We start from the raw sequence: 24,059 nt of genomic DNA on the forward strand, positions 1-24,059 counted from the left end.
TACACTCAAAGATTTCCTGGAATCTTCCATTCTCTGAATTGCATGCCTAGACCAGACTCACATACATAACTAGACTGTGAAGGAGGCTGCATTATAGTCTCTCACTATCTAGAGCAACAATGGCCAAGGGAACTCAAGAGATGGCAGTAATGTTCTGTCTGTGCTGTCCATGACTTAGCTAGCTGGGAGCAATATACGTGGCTGTGGAGCTCTTGAAATATGACTAGTGTAACCCAAGAGCTAGTAGCTAGTATGTGTCGGTGCAACTCTAAAGGAAACTCTCTGACCAAGTGGCTAATTGAAACAAACTGGTTTATGCATTGTAAGAAACATATAAAGATTAGGCCATTAGCAGCTGCTGTGTCTGCCTGACTTTATAACAGTGGGAGGCTCCTATGGAAAGCTCTATCTTAATCATAGAGGACTACTCTGCTTCATGTAATGTTTATACTTACAAGATGAGGTTCTTCAGGTCAGAGGAGTAGTTGATTGTCACCAATTCCATGGCTTTCTGTAAATTCTCTCGCTGAATTCCTGCCAAAGAGTTGCAAGCCAAAGCCAACACGACTTTTCCTAATGACATCAGATCTGCTTGCTGACATGAGAGAACAAACATAACTTAATTTCTACTTCACAGGTACATTTTCAACACACCGAACACATCACCTAACAGGAAAACCACATTGTAAACACACAGGAGAGAGGGCTCAGGACAGGTTCTCAGCATGGTTACTTGTTAGAAACACTATGACCCAACTAAAAAGGATTTCTGAGCCTCTCTTTCGGTTTCATTTAATAAATAGGTCCAAAATATTTAGAGCATCCAAGTCACCCTAATAAATGTACTTCTAGGACTACATTGTGTCCTGTCCCCCACCCCCCCCCCCACCCCCCCGACAGGGTTTCTAGGTGTAGTTTTTGGTGCCTGTTCTGGATCTTGCTCTGTAGACCAGGCTGGCCTCGAACTCACAGAGTTCTGCTTCCAAGTGCTAAAGGATTAGAGGTAAGTGTGCCTGGCTAGGACTACACTTTTTAACAAACATTTACTATAAGCAATTCATATTCCAATTATGGGTCTGCTGCTTTAAAAGTTTCTGTGACCATTGGGGAAGAGAAGGCAGCAGTGTGTGATAGGTGCCAAGCACTGCAGTCAGCTCTCTCCTCCCCCTTTACACTGGCTTCAGGGATCCAACTCAGGTCATCTGGCTTCCATGGTACTGTCTTCAGCTGCTGAGCCAGCTCACTTGCCCCAGAGTTTGTATTTTTATTTCGAAAATTTAAATACAGCTGACAGTCTTCCCTGTTACACAGACCTGAAGGCCACTACATGCTGGCTTTGCTAAGATCACTGTGACTAAACAGATGCATTTCTCATTTCATGAATCCAAGATGGCCACAGGAACGTGAAGACAAGACATCCCACTCCAAGCAAGCGTTCACTTGACTTCAGAATACACCTATCATAGAACATCAAAGTGGTACAGACCAAGGACAGCTTGCGTCTGTTTTCCAAATCACTATTTTTGATCACTAACAATATTCTTTAAGTAATGAATTCTTTAACTTTTTCCCCATTTCTTGTTTTTAAAATGAGCTACCCTGAAGCTTTCCTTCTGAAACAGTGGTTCTCAACCTTCCTAATGCTGTGACTCTGTAATATAGTTCCTCATGTTGAGGTGACTCTCATAAAACACATCCCCCCCCCCCCTCCACTCTCTCTCCCTCTCCACTCTCTCCCCCTCCCCCTCCCCTCCCCCCTCTAGTTTTTTGAGGCAGCGTTTCTCTGTGTAACAGCCCTGGCTATTCTGGAATTGTCTTTGTAGACCGGGCTGGCCTTGGACTCACAGAAATCCACCGGCCTCTGCCTTACAAGTACTTGGATTAAAGGTGTGTGCCACCATTGCCTGACATAAAATTATTTTCATTGCTACTTTATAACTTTAGTTTTGCTACTATTAAAAATTGTAGTATAGCCGGGTGGTGGCGGCGGCAGCGGCAGCCTTTAATCCCAGCCAGCCTGGTCTACAGAGTGAGATCCAGGACAGGTACCAAAACTACACAGAGAAACCCTGTCTCAAACAACAACAAAGAATTGTGGTGTAAATATCTATATGCAGGATATAAAATACACACATGATACAATCCAGGTTAGATTACAATTTACATTCTAATTACAAAGTCTTCACTAGTTAAGAAACGTTAGCATTACAAACTCAGGACCTCTTGTTTTCCATTGTTATTCTGCTCCCTCCCTCTATCAGGTCCCCCCCCCCCAATTTGTTGAATTCAGGAAGTTTCCCCAGATTCTTTTTTTTTTTTTTTTTGGTGGAGCTGAGGATCGAACCCAGGGCCTTGCGCTGTACCACTGAGCTAAATCCCCAACCCAAGATTCATTTTTAAGTTTTTTCCTGATTTTTGGTTTCTTGTTTTTTTTTTCCTGATTCTATCTATGGCTCTTCTTATGTACACTTTACTGAAAGTCATTCTCTCTGGTCATGTGTCTGAAACAGACTATGAAAACTAGACTACAAGAAACAATGTACTCCTCTCTCCTGTCAATACACTCCCACTCTGGGACCATCTTAAATCCCTCCTATGCCTGCCTCACTGTAATAATCTATATAAAAATCTACATATATACATCAAAAAATGGAAAGAAACCCGATATATTCATTTTACTGAATAATGAAGAAAGTGACAATTGGTGGAGAGTTGGCAGAGTTTATAAATGAAAGCAGTTTCTAACTCACAAAATGGCTGCCCAGGATGGTAAAACAGTTGGTCATTTGTAATTCAAGGTATCCCCCCCCCCCTTTAAAAGAGCTTCATTTTATGAGGTATTCCACAATAAATTAAGTGAAATAGTATCCATTTGCCAAAAAAAAAAAAAAAAAAAAAAAAGTGAGTCAGAAAAGAAGATTCAAACTACTCTCATTTTTTATTCCTAAGTGATTTTTTAGTGCTGAAGGTAGTAACCCAAGGGCTTTGTGCAAATACTAATTTTCAAAAAAACCAATTCTATTCAAAACAAACCAGTGATAACTCTAAGGCAGGAGTTTTATTTTTTAATGTGGCCGAGAGGTTTCTAGATTTCTGGTATACTGGCTCTAAATATTACCCAAAAGTGTAATGGTGTAACTTTCTTAAGACATATGCAGATCACTAGTATTCAGTAATACGCGGTCACATTTTGGCTACCTTATAAGATAGCCTATGCTCACCACAAACTCACTGTCTAACCTCCAACCTCCTCCTCAGAGCTACGACTGGAGGCATGAACCACCCACACCTAGCTCATCAGTCACTTTTGGATGAAAAGAAATTTAGGCCAATTAATTACTAAATAAGTATAAAGCAGCAGAAAAAAAGTCACTAAAAATAACATTCCACAGAAAGTGAAGAAATAAACTGTGTTTAGATAGAACAAAGTGGCTTCAGGATGTGTGTGCATGCGTGTGCGTGTGCGTGTGCGTGTGCGCGCGCGCGAAAAATCAGGATTTATTCCCACAGTGCCTACCAGATGCCACTATCAACATCAAGGCAGCCTGGTAAGGCAGGCATGGCCAAGGGGAATTCCGACAGGAAAGGCATACATACAAGGTGTGTGCAAAGGTGCCACCAGATCTTCGACAGCACGGCTGTGAGTCAATAGCCAGAGACTGCTGCATGAGGCTGAAGAGGGAACACTAGTCAGGATTCACTTTCTTACCCTATCATTTCCTTTCCTTTTTGTTCTGAAAGTTTGTCAGTAAACTCAACAAACAAAAGTTGAAAAGAGGTAGACAAGGGGAAGCATCTCCTCATGTGATGAAACCATTCTGCCTTGCAACAGGAATGGATATGACTTCTTACACAAAGAACTGAAGTCAGCTGTAGTGGCGGTTTCCTATCCCAATGTGAACTGATAACCCCAGCACTCGGGAGGCGAGACAGACCCATGGAAATGAATTCTTTACTTCAAATACACAGGTTACTTCCACACAGTAATCATTATGGAGCCCCACTCCTACTCCTTCCTCCCAGGGACAGTCTTTGCTGTTTTGGGCAGTACTGGAGATCAAATGCTCTAGAGCCTGGTGTATGCTAAGAACCACTCTACCACTGAACTACACTCCCAGACGCAGGGTTGCGTTCTTGTATTTCTACGCAATAGCATATTAATGAGGAAATAAAAAACAACTAAATAACTAAATAGCTTAGAACACTGTGAAGCTGACTCAGTAGTAACAGAATGAGTTAGAGAATAATGAAATTCTGGTAATATATATATATATACATATACATATATACATATATATATATATACATACATACATACATACATACATACATACATACATACATATATATATAAGAAGTGACAGACTATAGCAACCGAGGAAAACACAGCAGGGCGCTCCAACGCTACTCCTTTCAAAATAATATAGTGGGACAGACAAGCACTCAAAAGCCAAACTAGTAGGTCTGGAAAGGTGAAATAAGCTATAACATCTAATATAATCCACTCATCTGACTGAGAAAAATATATTCCAGTGTTAAACAGCTAGAGTCTCTGCTTGTATTCATGGTCCTTCATCCTGTCTGTTTCAACAGTAAGGCTGCACTAATTACACCACGGAGGTTAAGATACCACTCAAAAATGATCTGAGAGTCAATACTTTAAAACCAAGTTTAGCTTAAAAGAACAAAAACAAAACAAGCTTTAAACACCCATACGAATTCTACTCACCTGGTATTGAGCCATTAATGCCAAAGGATTATTGTTTTGACTGTTATCAAATGTTAAAACGTCAAAAACTCCTACACAATTTACTCGCAATCTGTAAGGATCAAAAGATTTAAAAAAATTATACTTTTCTTAGTATATACTAATGAATATTTAACATTGCCTAATATTATGAAAGGACCTAAAATGTAAGTGACTGTAACTTCCACCTCCATCCTCCCCACCCACAAAATCAACCATTTCAGAGATAATGAAACCAAGACTGAGAGACATTAAACGGTTTGATTCTACTTGTAAAAGTTAGTAACTGATAAAGTCAGGATGATAACCCTTAACACATCAAGCTGTTTGAGTTACTCATGAAAGGAAACTATTTACTTGCCAACACTTGCTAAAGACGTAGCTGGCACTGTTCTAAGCATCTTACATACATGAACTCGAACCTCTTCACCAATTTTTAAACTAAGGGGAAAGTGTCACAGCATAGTCTAATGTCATTGCTGAAGCTCACAAAAGCCAAGAACTTCCTCAATCTAGGAAGGCTTGTAACCTACAAGCAAGTAACAGCAAGAACATGGACCAGGACACCGCTGGTCTTTACTGCTGTTAGTTTTTACTAGGTGTGCATGCACAAGGCCTCTCTCTGTCACAGCCCAGGCTGTTAGCCTCCCAAGTAATGAGGCTATAGATATGAACACCAGGACCCAGCTCGGCACAGTACTCAGTTCCATAGGCTGCACTGCACAAGGCAACTCTCAATAACTTAGGGCAACTAAGGTTAGGTGAAGTCATGGTATCCGTTTCCTCATTGTATTCTTCTCAATGCTCAGGAACTAGCTAACAACAATCATCTAGCAACTTGATAATCCCAGCACTCAGGAGGCAGAGGCAGGCAGATCTCTGTGAGAGTGGGTTCCAGGCCAGCCAGGGCTATTACACAGAGAAACCCTGTCTGGAAAAACCAAAGGGGTGAATGAAGGGAGGGGCAAACTGCAGACTTTCCAGATGAACAGCTCTGCCAATCTGAAACTGCCAAATAGAAACGGCTCTACAGAGAAAGTGGTATTGGTACTTTGTCTTTATTCACAGATACCTTGCCAACATTTCGGGGAGGTTTCACAACCATCTATCTGTAACTCCAGGGAACCCAATACCTCCTTTTGGCCTTCATGGGCACCAAGCACATGTGGTATGCATACATGTATACAAGCAAAACAGTTGCACATTCAAAATAAATTTAAAAAAACAAAACAAAAACAACGCCCCCCCCCCCCCAACCCAGACTCAAAAATTTTAAAAAGCTACTACCTTGTTTTGCCAGTTATCAGAATCTTTGTTGGATCCATTACTCGACACGCCAAACCTGCTGTATGAATAGTGCGCAGAGCAGAACTCAGCTGGACAATATATGCCCAAATGAGAGACTCAGGCAACAGTCCAGCATGCTGCCTTGGCAGTGGTCCGTCATGCTGGCCTAGAAAGCAAATGAATTTTCATGAATGTTCATAATAGGAAGGGCTTAACAGAGAAACCCAAGTATTTCCAAAACTGAGATTACAGGTTTTATGTTGTTAACGCAGCAGAGACCCCATGACTGTTTCTTTTGACCAAACATATTGAACAAGAACAACATTTAAAAAGCAGTATCCTTATCAATAATGAAACAATCAATCTACTCTGAAAGCAGTTATCTTTAGTCTAACAACTTCTGTAGGTGTTTTTGTCTATTTTGTGCTACTGGGAATTTAACCCAGGTACTCACACATACTAGACAACTGTTCTGCCACTGAGTTCTGCCCTCAGCCTTGAAATGGCCTTTTCATCACCTTCTAGGTCAATGTTAATATTTAACTAAGTAACAGAGACATAGAAACTTAATTCATATTTTGTTAATTATTTCAGTGACCATAATCTTGTAGCCATATGGTTATAAACCAACTTTCTGTGAATGGGTCTAAAAATGTGAAAGTCAAATGGTTAATTATGAATAAAGATAATAAATAGAAAGTACAAGGCAGGTGTCCTGGCGCCTCATATAATCTGGCCCTTAGGAAGCAATCAGGACTGCTCCAAGTCTGAGGCTAGGCTGGTCTACATAAGAACTCAGGGCCAGTCAGGGATACAAAACAAGACCTTATTTCAAAAATCCTGACTAATCCCTCTTCCTGCTCTCTTCCCTCCACGCAGTCTCTCTGTTTCTCTGGTCCTCTTGTGTGTCTTCTCTCTCTGTCTCTCTCTCCCCCCCTCCGGAGAGGCTCTCTCTCCCAATAAAGCTCTAAAAGGTAAATAAAAAAAAAAAATAGTGACTATGTAGTTATGGTTGGGACAACATTTTTAATGAGCATATATGAACGAACCATTCCATCTCACTTTGGATAGAATGAAGACATTACACTCTACAGAGAGGTTAAGACAGCTATACATCAAGGCCAACAGCCACTTTCACAGGCAGTGTTACTACAGCACATCCGAGCCATAGCCATATGCATCTTTAGGGAGAGTCACACCACATCCTCCACAAAACTGTGCCTGTGCATGCACAGATAACACAATACAACACACTGTATGACCGACCAGGTTTTCAATGTCAAACAACTATGTAACCACAACTTTCTTCTTTCAACTGTCAGAATGCAGAAAGCAAGGTTATGACAAACCCAAGTATTATGTTTTGTGTTCAAGAAAATCTTAAGATTAAAAACCACAGCTACCAATGTGATGCTTCATTCATTGGTTCCACACCGTAAAATGAGACTGTCCACAAAAATATACATTTTGACATCTCAAAATGGATTTACATTTTCTCTGGTATCATTTTCCTTCTAAATAGGCACATTTTAGATTAATTATAAATGTTTAGGTTTTTTTTTTTTCAAACAGTTCAATTATAAAATGACTTTAGATATTAGTAAGAGAGCAGAAAAAAATACTCCATTTTTAAGTAAAGTTACTTTAGGAAACCTGACTTGACACATAATAAACAAACCACATGGTGAGGAAGTAATTTCTTAAATGATCATACAGGCACACTGGATAGTAAGACTATCAAATTACATTTACCAGCACAAACTGGGGAAATGCCCCGAGTAAAGCAAAAACACTGGCATAAAAAGTCTGAGTCAAGACACACTCCTAACTTGCTGCAAACCAAACCCAATTCTTTGAGATGCCTTAAACATGTACGGCAGGGCCCTTCAAATGACAAGAGTAAATCTGTATATATTTTAATATGGAACTGTTGTTCCCCCAAACAAAGCATGCATCAAAACACAGTCTGCTCACATCTCTCTTACCCCACTTTCTCTTGGTGAAGTAGGCATCGGCATTGGGGTCATTAAAGTGTCTGCTCATCATAGTCTCTCCTCCAGCATGGAAATCATAGGCGAACACAAGCGCTTACAAGAAAACAGAAACACACATCACCGAAGTCACTCCAGACAGTGAAACCCATGAGCAGAACCACCACAGGACCAGTTACTTACAGGGCTCAGCAAATGCTTTAGTGGTAAACACTTCACGCAGAGTTACAATATTTGAGTGTTGAATCTTTTTCCACATATCAACCAACACCATGCACTTTGTGTTAACCAGCCGAAAACCTAAAGAAGAAAATTTTCTACCATAATCAACTGCAAATGACAGCTCATAAGAAATACAAATTTCTAAAAATGGTCTATGTTGCCTATAAGGTATCAAGCTCAAAAAAAAAAAGGGGGGGGGGGGAGAAAAAGAAACCTTGTCCTTCAAATGTGTGTGATAAATAAAGCCCTGTTTATAGAAGCATATGGATCATCTTAACTCAAGTAAGTAGTACACTCCTGACAAAAGAAACCCATCTTCCTTACCGTGTATCCTTCGAAGGCAATATGGCAGATCATCTTTGCTATTTACAGCTTTGTAGCAAGATGTGATATACCCAAAATTACTTGATTTCTGTATTCGGTTGGGGGGCGGCAGTGGCTCCAGAGGGAAGAGGCTATGGTAACTGTCAACTTCAGTGGGGACTGCTGAGTAAGTCACAGGAAGACAATTTTCAATGATAAGCATTCTTTCATAAAGTTCTCACAGTAATGAAAAAGAAATCGAATCCATTCACTCACAGATCCTAACAGATTTGTGTCATGAGGCAGTGCTGGATTTATAATATGTCTGTGAAACAAACTACGGCTCCTGTACCAATAAACCAGGCTACTAAGCAGCCAAAGGACAACCCAAGTTCATACAAAGTCAGTTCCAGTCTCTTGGAAGCAAAATACGGGATTTTTGTTCTCAGAAATAATTACCAGAAATGAGTCATTACTTAATTAAACATTTGCATTCTAATATTTATAAAAACCAAAATAGACTTTTTTTTTATTATCTTTAAAGCATAAAGAAATTTGAAATGTCTCATTAAATCAGGAAGTGTGTACACACATGTCTGCAAGCATATCTATGGGTGTACCTATCAACATGACAGATGGCACTGAACTCTTACAAACCAACCTCTGGCTCAAGTAAGCACAACTGGAGGAAACTGTACTTGCCCTGGTAGTTAAGAGGTGCAGCTAATAAAGCAGTGCTGACAGTGAAGGGCAGGAGGGGAACCAGCTACAACAGGCATTTGCAACCACCTTTGGATGGTACTGCAGTTTTAACACCAAGCATCCATACAAGGCGAAGACGAACTATTCAATACCCGGGGCTTTCCAGAGCACACACTATCTGGCTTCTGAATTTGTGTGCAGTGGCTATTCATAACTGAAGGTGGTCACAGGACAAAAGCGTTATGAAGACATGTCCTTCCTTCAGTCCGCTGCACTTGGGATACACCACTGCTGGACTTAATGGATTTAAGCGCCCTATGTTGCACTGGAGCTTCTCACGATCCCGCTGAACACAGCTCTATGGGCTGCAGTCCTAGGCTGCACCTCGGTGGTGGGGTCTACCCACCCTGAGCACCGTGCACTTGCACAGCTTTATTTCTGTTTAGTTCCTCGAAGTCACTCTCCTTTTCACCTAGTTTAGCCCACTCTCAAGTCTTAACTTTCAAAGAACAAAGGGCGAGCTCTTTCTGAGACATCTTCTACTATCCCTGTATTAGTAATCGGCCAAGTCAACTATCCTTGTGACTCTGTGGGGCTTTAGAGCCTAAGGGTCAGTGCTTCGACCAACTCTGCTTTTGAAATAGCTATTCTGTGTATAATGTCTTATATAAACCTGCATATTTCCTTGTCTCTAAGCTTCTCCAAAGTAAACACTCAATTTCATTAATACAATAGTATCACTAGTATATAGGAAGTACTCATTTACGGATTTCACATAAATTATTTAAATTAAGTCCTGACAAGATAGCTTGGGGAAAAAATTTCTATCTTTTGATTCTTTATGGAAATTACATAAATCATTCAAATGAAAGGTAGTAATAGTTAAAATTAGAATTATATTCATATGCGCCCATCCTTTATGCTTCTTTATTGTAGAACACACTACTTAACACAGGTTTGAAAGTAACACTGAATCAGTCAGTACTTGTTTTATACTTGAGTCAAAAGCACCAGATCATAGATTCAGGACTGGGGATTCAGCTCAGTCTTAAGCATGCATGAGGCTCTAGGTTCCGTGTCCCGTAGCCAAGGATGAAATAGGCAGCAAAAACACATGAGCTTGCCTAAGGGATCACACATTATCTTGGTGTCTGATTCTACGGAATGTGTTCCATAGCTCTACAAACCACAGGGAATTGAAAGAAATCTCTATGAAGGAATAGTCTGTCCTGTGCAGTAGTGGTTCTACCGACGTATTTACATGACTGAAACCACCACAGGGAATTGAAAGAAATCTCTAAGAAGGAATAGTCTGTCCTGTGCAGTAGTGGTTCTACCGATGTATTTACATGACAGAAACCACAGGAACCTCAAACCCTTATGTGGTGCTGGCTATTTTTGTTGTTGTTGTTTTGGTTATATTCATTTATTGAATGTATCTTAGTGTGGCCATTTAACAACACTGTCCTTCCAGTTGACAAGTAGGACATCGTTCCATTGTGACCCCTTCAAATTCTTCCAGCGATTCCATGACAGCATCTCTTTGCCTATATTTATTCCTTCACTGGTATGTGCTTATTTGTTAGCTATGAGCTATTTCTGAATGTTGATTTTTTGTTCTAGAAGTTTTCTGGTACAGTCTTGTGATTTTTATAGCTTGCCATCTGCTGTCAAACTGGATGCCTTTATTTCTCTCTTTTCCCTGACTGCTCTGGCAAAGGCCTGGAGCACAGATCTGAGTGGAAGGGCAAAAGTGGCATCCTTGTCTTGTCCCAAACTTGAGAGAAAAGGTTTCTGATTTGTCCCTATTCACTATTAGCTGCTGGCTTGTTATATACATGCTTTCTTGAAATGACCAAAGTTTGTCTGGATCTAGAATCAGAAATGCTAGGTAAAGGGTATATAGATATTCAGCTTGAGTTTTCCAAAGCAGTTGCAGGTTCAACAATTTAAACTATCATCAATACCCAGAACATATGGATCTACAGCCTAAGTTGGCATATTGTCAGATCATTTCCTTATTTTGTTCTCTTGACACATTTATTGGCTATAAGGACTGTCCATAAAAATGCCCATACTCATCTTTGGCCATTTTCCTGGTGAGCTGTTTGATCAGGTCTTTTTTCTATTATTTGTCAGTTGTACAGACTGTAAATCTCCTTCCAAGTTTTAGTTCCTCTTTAATAGCAGGTGTCTTTGGGTCATTTTTAAATGTTAATTTAGTAGAATTTATCGGTTTTGCTTTGTGATTTTGGCCTCCAGTGGTGGGGAATGAGCCCAAGAGACTTGCATTTACCAGGCAAATGCTTTCCACTGAGCTAAATTCACAACCCTGTATCTCTTCACAAGAAGTGAAGCTTTTTTTGTGCCCTGTATAGTAAATCTTTACCTATTAAAATACATTATTAACTTGCTGGAATATACAGTAGAAGCTTTAAATGTTCTTAGGCATATAAGTTGTTAATCTATTACTTTTTTTTAATGTGGCTTAATATAGGGTCACCCCCTCCTTATTTATTTATTTGTTTATTTTTGGTTTTGTGAGACAGGGTTTCCCTGTAAAGCCCTGGCTATCCTGGAACTCTCTCAGTAGACCAGGCTGGCCTCAAAACTCAGAAATCTTGCTTCTGCCAGGGGTGGGGAAAGGGATGTATCAATATGCATTTTACCTGGCATATCTGCTTGATCAATTTGAGCCATTGTTATTAAATGTCTGTTGATCAGCTCCTAAGAACAAGAAACAAGTATATTGATAACAGATTATAAACAGACATTCTGATATCTGCATCTTCCATTATAACTAAATAATATTTTTATTACTTTTAATACTCCTACCATAACATATCTAGAGATGTTAATATACATAAATCCAAACCCTAGCCAGGCAGCAGTGACACACACCTTTAATCCCAGCACTTGGGAGGCAGAGCGAGATGGACCTCTGTGAGTTTGAGGCCAGCCTGGTCTACAGAGCGAGATCCAGGACAGGCACCAAAACTACACGGAGAAACCCTGATTCGAAGAACCGAAAAACACACACACACACACACACACACACACACACACACACACACACATCCAAACCCCAGATAGACTTACCTACCATAATTAAAGTTGAGTTTAAATTTAAAGAAAAAGGTGCTATAACTCAAGACGAAATACAGAAGATCTACACAGAAACTTAGCAATGTAGCTCAAGCGTTTGCCTAGCATGTACAAGGTCCTGGGTTCTACCCCCAGCATTGTAAAAAGAAGTAAGGTGCACACCATATACACTCATTCACACACACAACCATGCGTACACTGGAAGAACCTTCTGCAAAATAAAAATAATTTTGAGAATGTACATGTAAGAAGCTATAAATATCAAGAATATCTACGCTGCTTATAACAAATAAAACAAAGTAAATTATTTTATAAAATCTACTTTAAAAATTTTGCTGGGTCACTTAAACCAAAGCTTACTATGTCTAACTATTAGCAATAATTTAAAGGTTAGAGACCATTTAAATGATGTGTGCTTTATTTAAAGGGCCCTTTCCATGTGAGATGATTCAGTGAGGAAAGGTATTCACTGCCAAGCCTGATTAATCTGAGTTTAGAATGAGAGAACCAACCCCACAAGTTGTCCTCTGACTTCCATATGCTCTCCCTGACACATTCAAGTAAGCATGCGTTTATACACACACACACACACACACACACACACACACACACAAATAAACCCATGTACAGAGCCCTTTTGGTACAAAGCACACAAAGCACAGAAAGGAAGCACTTTTAAATAATAATTCTATATTTTGTACATTAAGATTTCCTTAAGATGGCTTTCTTAAACATACACAAGCTGGGTGTAGGGGCGCATGCCTTTAATCCCAGCACTCGGGAGGCAGAGCCAGGTGGATCTCTGAGTTTGAGGCCAGCCTGGTCTACAGAGCTAGTTCCAGGAGAGTCACTAAAACTACAGAGAAACCCTGTCTCCAAAAACCAAACCAAACAAAAACAAAAAAACATACACAAAACTTCCATGTTCTAAATCTCCTTGCTTAGATGATTGTGTGAGCCTACAGTGGTCTGTACATCCTTCCTCCTGCTCTGAAGTACAGCCAACAGTCAGGATCTACCCTAACTTCTAAAAGCATACCTGTCGGAGCTCGTCGGCCATGAAGAAGGAAGGTGCATTTGCTTTTGGTTGCATATAAGCAACATGAGGTGCAGTTGGAGGATAAATATGATAGTTTGGAAATACCTAAAAAGGCAAGAAGCAGGAAAATGTAAATCATCAATTTTCTTCAATTAGTAAGCTTTATCATTTTTATAAAAGTTTAACTTTTATCTGCGAGTAGTAAATTTTGGTAATCTTAAATGTTTTAATAACAGTGAATTAAATACTTCAAACAACAACTGTTAGAAGAATACTTTTTGAATGAATTCATTTAAAAAATCTTCTATTTTAAAATTATCTTTAAAAATAATTTTTAAAAGTCTAGGAAGAAAAACATTTATACAGCTGTAAAATTTCAGGCCCACTGAGAACACAAAACTAGCTCTTGGATAGAATGTCCTATTTCCAACAATTCAGAAGCATTTTTGAAACCAACTCAAAGAGTAGGCAGTGTCTCTGGGGCTAACCTAAGTCCAGTCTGCTGCATACCTGTTCAATAAGCTGCATCACACCAGCAAACAGAGGCGTACGTACCCACAGCTCCATCTCCTATCCAACTAGGCCAGTCACTCGGCTCACTTCCCCACACTCAACCCCTTCCTTTTTTCTTTATCATCATTTTCCCAAGCCCCACCTCCACCCCCAGAAAAATGAATTCAGCTGTTTTCCGTTGTCCTCAGGTAGTCATCTGCTGTGGGTTGCAACCAGAAAGTAGTTTTACAAAGCCTGAGCCCTACAGTGAGAGTAAAACTGCCTTTTTCTTGCCTTGGTTAACTACCTCAGGTTGTCAGAAGAGTAAAAACATTATAAACTATGTTATACTGGTCTCTACAAACAGCAGAGACAGTGACAAACCAGCCTTCTCATAGTAAGGGCAATTTCTTCTTTCTACAAGCAAGAATTGTTTTAAAGTGCCGAAACTTATTAAATTGATAAGAATTTGCTAGAAAGAAACAAGTCTCTACCTCAATCACATCTGTGTTCACTGTTCCATGGTTATGATACCACCCCGCCCCAAACAAAACAAAGCAAAATACCTCCCAGAACAGTTCTTTGAAGTGTTTTGTAGTACACACGGGTTTTTACATTTATTTCTAGAAGGCAGTGGGTACTACTCTTTACATTTTACAAACAAGAAAACCGTCTCTAAAGTACAGTGACTTGAGTGGAAAACACAGCAGGACTAAGCTTTACAAGGACAAAGAAACCTGTTTTCCTGTCACTCAAAACATCTTTTAGCAAAATATTAAATTTAACCTAGTCTGACAATCAAACTGTGCTATAGAAACCTATAGTTTAAGCTCCCATCATTTTAATGGAATTTGGCTTTTTTAATCAAGACTTATTTACTCAATTGTCTAGTTAACTTCTTTCATGTATGTGGTCCAAACAGTGAGGCTGAAAGGGGAGCCGGCATTATGTGCCGTGGTGGTGGTGGTGGTGGTGGTGGTGGTGGAGGTGGTAGTGGTGGTAGAGGTAGTGGTGGAGGTGGTGGTGGTGGTGGTGGTGGTGGTGGTGGTGGTGGTGGTGGTGGTGGTGGTGGTGGAGGTGGAGGTGGTAGTAGTGGTGGTGGAGGTGGAGGTGGTAGTGGTGGTAGAGGTAGTGGTGGAGGTGGTGGTGGAGGTGGTGGTGGAGGTGGAGGTGGTGGTGGAGGTGGTGGTGGTGGAGGTGGTGGTGGAGGTGGTGGTGGTGGTGGAGGTGGTGGTGGTGGAGGTGGTGGTGGAGGTGGAGGTGGTGGTGGTGGTGGAGGTAGTGGTGGAGGTGGTGGTGATGGTGGAGGAGGAGGAGGAGGTGGTGGTGGTGGTGGTGGAGGAGAAGGAGGAGGAGGAGGTGGAGGAGGAGGTGGTGGTGGTGGAGGAGAAGGAGGAGGAGGAGGTGGAGGAGGAGGTGGAGGTGGTGATGGTGGTGATGGTGGTGGTGGTGGTGGTGGTGGAGGAGGAGGTGGAGGTGGTAGTGGTGGTGGAGGTAGTGGTGGAGGTGGTGGTGGTGGAGGTGGTGGTGGCGAAGGCGGGCGCCCAGCACTCCTCTCTGCTTCCTTTCACCATCTCTTGTCACTGGGAATTCCCTGAGAAGAAATCATTTCTTCTGGGCATGTTCTTCCTCTCTTGGTCTTTGTATGCACGTCTGTCCCACCCCCATCCCCCTTTTACTTCAGGATTCCCTTCCCATCAGCAGTTCTTTGGCTCCCGTGGGTAGGAATCTCTTCCGTGCATCTCAGTGACCACACTATCAGCCTCTATCACAGCATGCCATTCTGCTATCTAGAACTTCACATTATTGCTTTATCTGAGGCAACAGTGACTTTCATTAACTGAGACTTCTTCCTCGAGGTAAACCTTCCTCTCCAGTAGCTAGAAACAGAAGTCAGAGAATAAACTTTAGCTAGCCCAGGTGCTGACTAGGTAACCCTGTGGGGAACACAAGCCCCAACACACTAAACAAACGATGGCTACACTCTGATTACTGAATGAAATTAATGACACGAGAATAAGTTAAAAAGAAAATACTTTCTCATGTCCCTACAGCCCTTCCAATGTGAGGAGCAGCTTTCCTAAGAGCGCCCAGTCCCTCTTTCCTGGAGCCGTACCATTCCAGTCAAAGGTGCTGGGGTTGTATCTGTATAGAAGTAAGTCGTGCCCCCGACAGTCTCCTTCTGGATCACCTGACCAGAGGATGGAGTCTGAGGAACGGGGTTATTGGCAGGAGTGGAGGCACTAGGCGGCACCATGAAACTCGCTGGGTTTGGAGTGTGACTTCTTCTTCTCGGAGCAGGAGAGGTATGTGGAGTAATTTTGGGGGAATGGAGAGGGGAGGATCCGGCAGACAGTGACATTCCTGGGGAAGATGCAAAACAGGGTCTTAGTGGAGCAGCACATTGGTTTTAGAGGGAAAAAATCTGGAAAATAAAACGCAAGCACTCATGTGGAAGAAACATTAATTGTAAGTGCAAAGAAAAAAATCTTGTTTTAAGGAAAAGCTCCAATAAAAGCAAATGCAGAGCAGTTTCTTTTTCTTAATATAGTCATTTCCAAATGAATCAGCAACAGGCTCCTCCTTATCAAAGACGACAACCTAACCCTATAGTAAGAATCACCAGAGATTTAACAAATTTAATGAAATAATGAAAACTACCAGAACCAAGACTCTTGAGTAACTCTTTTCCTCGGTCTTTTAGAACTGTTTATTACTGCTCAGATGACACAATTCCCCAAATATTATATTAAAATTCAAATTAATAAAGATCTACTAAATTCCTTCAGCCAAATATAAACAGCAAAATTTCTTGGGTGGGTGGGGGGATATAAAGGTTGAGACTACAATAAAACACACAGTGGCACACCAAGCACCAGATCTTGAAAAAGGCCTGTTTCAATGCCTGTCTGTAACTCTAGATATACACTAAACAGCTGCAAACTACCACAGATGCGTGTCTAAGTGCAAGTTACTCAACCGCAGCCCATGGACACACTTGAACAAAGTATCCTCTCCCACAGGTGCTGTAGAGGAGGGAAAACCTGTGTGTTTACACTTTGGAATATTCCAAGCAAGCTGAGAAAACAAGGAAAAACACGGAAAAGCACAAGATAGATGATTTACAAAACCCCAACAGAAGTTATACTGACAACCCCATGCAGAAGAGCAGCTGAAACGGAAATGAACTAAAACCTGGGTGCAGTCAGCCACAGGTTTAATGGAGGTGGCTGGTTTGAGTAGAGCTGGAACAGATGATCTAGAACTACAAGTCACACTAGTGCAGGGACTGTTTGCTATTTGGGGAGTGTCTACAAACCTTTATAATTGAAAAAAAAAGTTACCAAAATACCGTTGGCCACAGAGCTATTACTAATGGGATATGTTTTCATTTGTAGTGTCTCCTACGACATCAAGGCTTTGTTTTCAGAAAACAAGGTGAACAAAGCTGAGCTGAAAACTGAGAAAGAAACTCTTGTCATCTCTGAAGAGCACCCTGCACTTCTAAAGAGCCTTACTTAGCACATGGCATCAGTTTCTGAGCACCTACCAGCAGGCAGGCAGGCAAGGTATTAACAGAAAAATGCAAGCCAGAGCCTAGAGAGTTTGTCATTTCGTCAGACACATGGACAAAGTCAACAGCAAAGCCAGGACTCAACTCAAGCAGCTGCAAATTCTCAACCAAGCACTCCCAACTGCTACAAGCCAGTCTTTCAAAAAAAAAAAAAAAAAAAAAAAAAAAGCTTAGAATAAACACTACCTACACTTAGCTAATAATATGGGCTGCCTTCACAGTGTCCCCTAAAGCTAGTTTCTAAGTCTCCCTGAGAAGAAACTGCTAGAGGTCACCTAAGATGAATAAATTAGTTAATTACTCTTCTGTTTACTATCAGCAATACGTGTGGTGGTAATTCTGGCTCCTACCCCATGCTAGGCACTATCTAAATGTTTTCTGAGCATCAGCCTACCTCATCCTCATATCACAGAAAGGAAATTAACTTAGAGGCCAAAAGAATTACATGTAAAAGCACAGACTGACAAAATTTAAACTCAGAGCTAAGCCACTCCAATATTTGTCTCATATGAAGGACAATAAAGAGGATCTGTAGCCGCTTCAGCAGCTTCAGTGATGACTTGGCCTATGTGGGAGAAGATGCACTAAACTAATGGGAAGGCCCGGGCCCTTGGTAGGGACAGAATTAAAACAAGAATTGAGTCTGTAAGACTAAATGCATGCCACAATACACAATCCAAGGGGAGTGAAAAGGGAAAGCTGAACATGGCAGAATTTAGTTTCAATTTTGTGAAACTATTTTAATGCAAAGTTGTAGTTTGTACATGTGAGCTGAGGCTTACTAGAATTACTCAAACTGAAACTAAAACATGTTCAACAGTGAGCATTAATTAGTAAGTACCCACATGGATACTATGCAGCTAAAGGTAAAATTACCTACAAAACTGTCACCTAGTCAGTCAAAAGGAGCAGCTACGTGTCACTCACTTATTTATAGAATAATTATAAAATATTAAAGAATAGGGTGGAATTCCCACATATGTGCAATGATATATCTTGAGATGCCTATTAATAAACATATCACTAAATGACAAACAGCTCAAAGGTGAACACTACATAAACAAGGTGCCACACACAAGGTGCTGAACAAACAGGCGGTCTCAGCAAGGGAGGGTGAGCCACAGCTGGCTAAGCAACACCTGCAATCCCAGCACACAAGAGGCAGAGGCAGAGGGTACCTCCACATCCGAGGCCAACTTAATCTACAAAGTGAATTCCAGGCTATCCAGAGTCATGTAGCAAGATACTCTCAAAAAACAAAAACCCACTTTACTTAATAATAATAAAAAATCCTAGTTGGAAACATTTTCCCTTCCACGCCTGTAACCACAGAAATAATTTCCCAAAGAATTCAAAATCTACTTGATACAACAGAACAGAGTCCCTACTATAAATTATATTTATAATACAAGTTTTTCTTCATTACAAATTCCACTTCATGTCAGTATCCTCCTGCAATTTCTGTCTTTCCTTGAGAAGGGTTACCCAGTGGTTATTATATAACCTTGGAATTGAGCCAGCACAACTGTAAATCACAGTAACTAACATGTAGCAAATCAGCATAGAAAACAATTTACAAGAATGGAAACATGTATCTTAAATACCTCAAATTAACAATGTTCGCCATCATAATTTCTGAATTACCATTTTTGTCAATCATGGTCAGGGTGACACTGTCTACAATTCTGAGCTGAGAAACAGGAGTGACGACTGTCAGGCTAAACTACCTACTGTAGAGCCCCAGAACGTGCCCTAGAACCAGAAGTGACCAACAACACAGAGGGAGAGAGAACCAGAACTATCAGCAAGCAAAGAAATGAGAGCCGGGGCTTCAGGCTGATTTAAGGAGTAAATGTACCATTGCTTTTAGAGCCGTAATTGTACTTGTGGATTATTACTACTACTACTACTACTACTACTACTACTACTACTACTACTACTACTACTACAGGAGGATCACAAGCAGGGATCAGCTTAGGCTACAAAGTGGGACCTTGCCTTTTGGGGAAGAATGATAAAACAGAAACAAAATGCATCACGACCAATATCAACTTCAGCTTTTAAAACTCATATATATATACACATATACATATACATATATATATCTCCAGGTGTGATAGTCTTAATCCCACAGCACTAGGGAGGTAGAGGCAGGCAGATCTCTGTGAGTTTGAGGACCACAAAGGAGTTCTAGGACAGCTAGCGCTGTTACACAGAGAAATCCTGTCCTGAAAACACCAAATAAATAAATGAATCAAACATAAAATCCTAAAAATTACTAAAACCATGAAACCATGAGAAGAAAACAGGTGTAAGCCGCCCCTGTGGCCTTCCACTGAGAGTGGTAGTGCCTAAGGCATACACACTGAGGGAACATGGAGCTGTTCAAGCTGGGACTGAGAAGAACTTGCATGTTTCTGTACTTCGCAGGGAGTCATCCTGGGGGGAAGCTGCAGTAAAGGTCTACTGTATTCAACAGAGAGAACTGTCCACAGTGCACAATGAAAACAACTGAATTGAACAACTATACAAGCAACCTGACCAGAGATTTCTTCAAAGACAACATACAAATGGCAACTGAGCACATGTAAAGAAACACAGTTATCACTAGGGACATAAAAATCAGAACCACAATGGCATATCACATCATTCTCTAGAAAGCTTATGGTCAATCAAGAGCATGGTAACAAATGCAATGGGTGAGGAAGAAAGAGATCCAAGCTCTTACTCCTGCAAAGTGTAAAATGGTGCAGACATCTTGAAGAGAGTTTAGCAGTTCTTTAAATTATTAAAGTTACCGTATATCCTGGAAATCCCAATACTATGTATATTTTCCAGTAGCAGTAAGAACATTATGTCAATGCAAAGACTGTATGTGAACACCCATAGCCCATGATCATCACTGCTAAGTGGAAACAACCCAGATATCTACCAGCTGAGAAATGGCTCAGTGAAATATAGAATACTGTATAGACTGTAACACACATGGACCCATACCACTATGGGAACCATAAAACATGAAGTGATAGTGGCCAAGAACATAAAGGTCACTTATTACAAGAAGCTATTTGTGTGAAGGGCACAGAATGGCAAGCCTAGGAAGGCGGAAAGCAGAGCTGTGGCTATGAGGCCTGGAAAAGACAAGAGCACAGCTATAAAAGGCACAGTTCATGACTTAGCTCACGGTTACAGCTGCACAATCTCGTGAACACACCAAAATCAAGTGAGCCGTGTGCACACTGGAAGGGCTCAGTCTTACAATACGTAAACTAAATACCAATAGAAATATTTAATAACCAAATCATTCCAATGATCCAGTTGGTGAGGCTAGGGAGCAATGAAATAAAACACACACAAAACCTACCTCATTTACATTAACTAGGGCTTAAAAAAAATAAACATAGCACTCGGGAGGCAGAGGCAGGCGGATCTCTGTGAGTTCGAGGCCAGCCTGGGCTACAGAGTGAGTTCCAGGAAAGGTGCAAAGCTACACAGAGAAACCCTGTCTCGGGGAGGGGGGGGGAGCATAAACTACACATACAAACCAGTAGACTAGAAAAATAATTCATATCTGTTATTCAGATGACAATTTTATTTAAGCTAACCTAAAAAAATAATGCTCGCTCAGCAGCAAAAGTAACAACAACAATAACAACACTAAAAATTATAAATGCCCAAGCTAAATATATCTGTGTGGGAAAGTATGCATTAAGAAAGCCAAAGCAGGACACTTAAAGAAACACACAAAAAAAGGAAGTTAGAAAAACAAATTGGGGGGGGGGGGGGGAAGGTCACCTTAGTCATCAAGATGTTCTAGAGTTTTGTAGGAATTCATCAACACAGGGCTGCTCTTGCAGACCCGGGTTCATTTCCCAGCAACCACATGGTAGCTCACAACCATCTGTAACTATTTCTAGAAAATTCAATGCCGCCTTCTGGTCTCCATGGACACCATGATCCAACATAGAACACATAAATACATATACATACATGTAGGCAAAACACTCAAAAAAAAGACAGCAGGACACCAAAAAGGAGCTCAAACGAACATGAAAAACAAGTACCAAAAAGGCTGGAGAAATGGCACACCAATTAAGAGTACACTACCTGTCCTTCCAAAGGGTTCTTCCTGGGGTCAATTTTCAGCACCCACAGGGCAGCTAACAATCATAGTAACAGCAGTTCTGGGCAAGCAAAGTAGTATTCTGTCCTCTGTGGTTACTGCATACACACTGGGAAACACCCTTACACAGGAAATGAAAATAAAGGATGGTAAAGCAAACTTCAAGGAAAAGGTAACTAAGTAGTCAGATGTGACAACATGTTAGGCTCTGATGCTGGTTTTTAAAAAATATGTTGTAAAGATACAAAAATACAAATCTCAAAAAAGGCCTTTAATCCCAGTACTGAATAGGAAATGGCAGGCAGATTTGTGTAATAAGAGGCCTGCCAGGGAGAAAAAGTAAGTTCCAGGCCAGCCACAAATACATTCTAAAACCCTGTCTCAAAGAACAAAACACAAAGGAACCAGAAGAAAATAAATTATACAACTAATTTGTGTGTGTGTGTGTGTGTGTGTGTGTGTGTGTGTGTTTGTGTGTGTGTGTGTATTCAAATCCCTCAAACATGAAGGTACCTTTCTGTACTGAAGAAGAAGTGGGAGTTGTTATTTGTATACAGAATATGCTTGTGGGTACCCATATATACATACACACGGAGGTCAGAAGTCAAGGACATGTCTTCCTCTATCACTCGCCATTTTACTTTAAATTTAATTATTTTGGGATATGTCTGTGTGTACATGTTAGCGGAGGGGACAGAGAGACAGACACAAATTGCACTGGTGTGCAATGTCTGTGGAGGCCAAGCGTGCAAGATTCCTTGTGAGCCACGAGATGTGGTTGGGGACTGAAAGAACAAGCAAGCGCTCCTAACCACTAAGCCGCCTCTCTGACATCTCCATCTAACTTTCTGAAGTAGGGAACCAACTAGCTACATGGGCTGACCAGCAAGCCTCTAGACTGCTCCTGTCCCTGCCCCCACTGCTAGGATTACAGGGGGTACCTATGTACCCTGCTTTTTATGTGAGTGTTTACTGAGACTCCAAACGCAGGTGTTGAAGCTTGCTCAGCAATTACCTTACCCAACGAGCCATTTCCCCAGCTCCAAGAAACAGAAATTGGAACTGGCTTCTCAGCCTGGTAAAGATGATAAAGTTTAATTGGGGGCTGGCAAGTCAACTTAGTGGGCAACGGCACTTGCTGCCCAATCTGATGGCTAGAGGTCCTCCAGGGTACACACAGTGTAAACAAAGTCAGCGGGATGATCCAGCAGTTAGAGGGCTTGTTGTGAAAGCTTGCCTACTAGTTTGACCCTGGAACCTATAGCAAAGGTAGAGGAGTGTCTCAGGAGTATGTGCTAAAGTTATTTTAGATTCCATGCTAGGACAATTATAAGTAGTCTTTCCAGGGTGAGTAAGCTGGCTCATCAGGTCAAAGTGCTTACCTTGAAAACATGGTAACCTGCACCTGATGCCCAGATCCCATGCAGAGGTGAAAAATACATCCCAAAAGAGTCATCCTCTGACCTCCACTTATGCTTAGTGGTATGTATGCCCACACACATACACATTAAAAAAATCTGCTGGGTGATGGTGGCACATGTCTTTAATCCCAGCACTCAGGAGGCAGAGCCAGGTGGATCTCTTTGAGTTTGAGGCCAGCCTGGTCTATAAAGCGAGTTCCAGGACAGGACCCAAGCTACACAGAGACACCCTGTCTTGAAAAACCAACCAAACAAACAAAAACCTAAAACAAACCAATCAACAAACTAATAAAAATAACCCAATTTTTAAAAATAAGTAATTATTTTCTTCAATGGGAAAATTCAGAATAGATGTTTCTTCAGAAACAAATATATCCAAGGTCCCCAGAATAACCTTCATATAAAATTGCAAAACACTTAGCACTGGCTGCTCTTCCATAGGACCCAGGTTCAATTCCCAGCAACCACTTGGTGGCTTACAATCTTCTCTAGTGGGATCTGATGCCCTCTTCTGGAATAAAGGTGTACATGCAGATAGAGCACTCACATTAAATAACCAAACAGCTGGGAAAAAGACAAAGATGTCATGTGTCCAAATCTAGATAACATCAAACTAAGGGCGCCCAGCTGGCATATTTGGGGGGGGGGGGTGGGAAAGCCAGAAATAAAACTACGATTTGTAGAAAATCTACCAGCTATTACATATCTACACAACAGAAATAGTGAACCAGGAAAACAGTGCTTCTTAAGGGCATCAATTCTAATACTACCTGAGAAGAAAGTATTAGAATTGATTTGTATAAGATCCAAACACAAAGCTATAAAATTTCATGGAAAGTTTTAAGATAAACACATTAGAGACAATTTGGAAAAAGAAACGGAGGGATAGAATTATCTTCTGAACAGTTTTGGCGATTCCTTTCACTTCTAACAACTTGTTCCTACAGATGCCAGCGCTCCTTGTCAACACAAGATGTGAGAGGCAGCTGTACGGAATGTATAGAAACCTTCAACTTTCTAAAATAAGACATTGAAAGTAACAACATCAGAAAC

At 40.9% G+C, this 24,059-nt stretch overlaps 1 protein-coding gene across 6 annotated transcripts in view; it reads right to left on the reverse strand.

Moving 5' to 3' along the window:
* Pan3 (poly(A) specific ribonuclease subunit PAN3) overlaps window positions 1–24,059 on the reverse strand; it is a 126,128-nt gene that overhangs the window by 10,769 nt on the left and 91,300 nt on the right. For 5 of the 6 annotated variants that reach the window (XM_036171835.1, XM_036171834.1, XM_036171831.1 and 2 more), the window contains 9 exons: window positions 16,005–16,252; window positions 13,397–13,501; window positions 11,922–11,979; window positions 8,572–8,733; window positions 8,209–8,325; window positions 8,020–8,121; window positions 6,035–6,200; window positions 4,730–4,820; window positions 456–595 (listed from right to left, as the gene is read on the reverse strand). In XM_036171835.1, coding sequence (XP_036027728.1) covers window positions 456–595; window positions 4,730–4,820; window positions 6,035–6,200; window positions 8,020–8,121; window positions 8,209–8,325; window positions 8,572–8,733; window positions 11,922–11,979; window positions 13,397–13,501; window positions 16,005–16,252 — 1,189 coding nt within the window. The remainder of the gene's footprint in view (window positions 1–455; window positions 596–4,729; window positions 4,821–6,034; window positions 6,201–8,019; window positions 8,122–8,208; window positions 8,326–8,571; window positions 8,734–11,921; window positions 11,980–13,396; window positions 13,502–16,004; window positions 16,253–24,059) is intronic. The other variant, XM_036171832.1, reaches the window with a different exon arrangement.

The sequence above is a fragment of the Onychomys torridus genome, chromosome 22 (genome assembly GCF_903995425.1).
Source record: "Onychomys torridus chromosome 22, mOncTor1.1, whole genome shotgun sequence".
Taxonomy (NCBI): domain Eukaryota; kingdom Metazoa; phylum Chordata; class Mammalia; order Rodentia; family Cricetidae; genus Onychomys; species Onychomys torridus.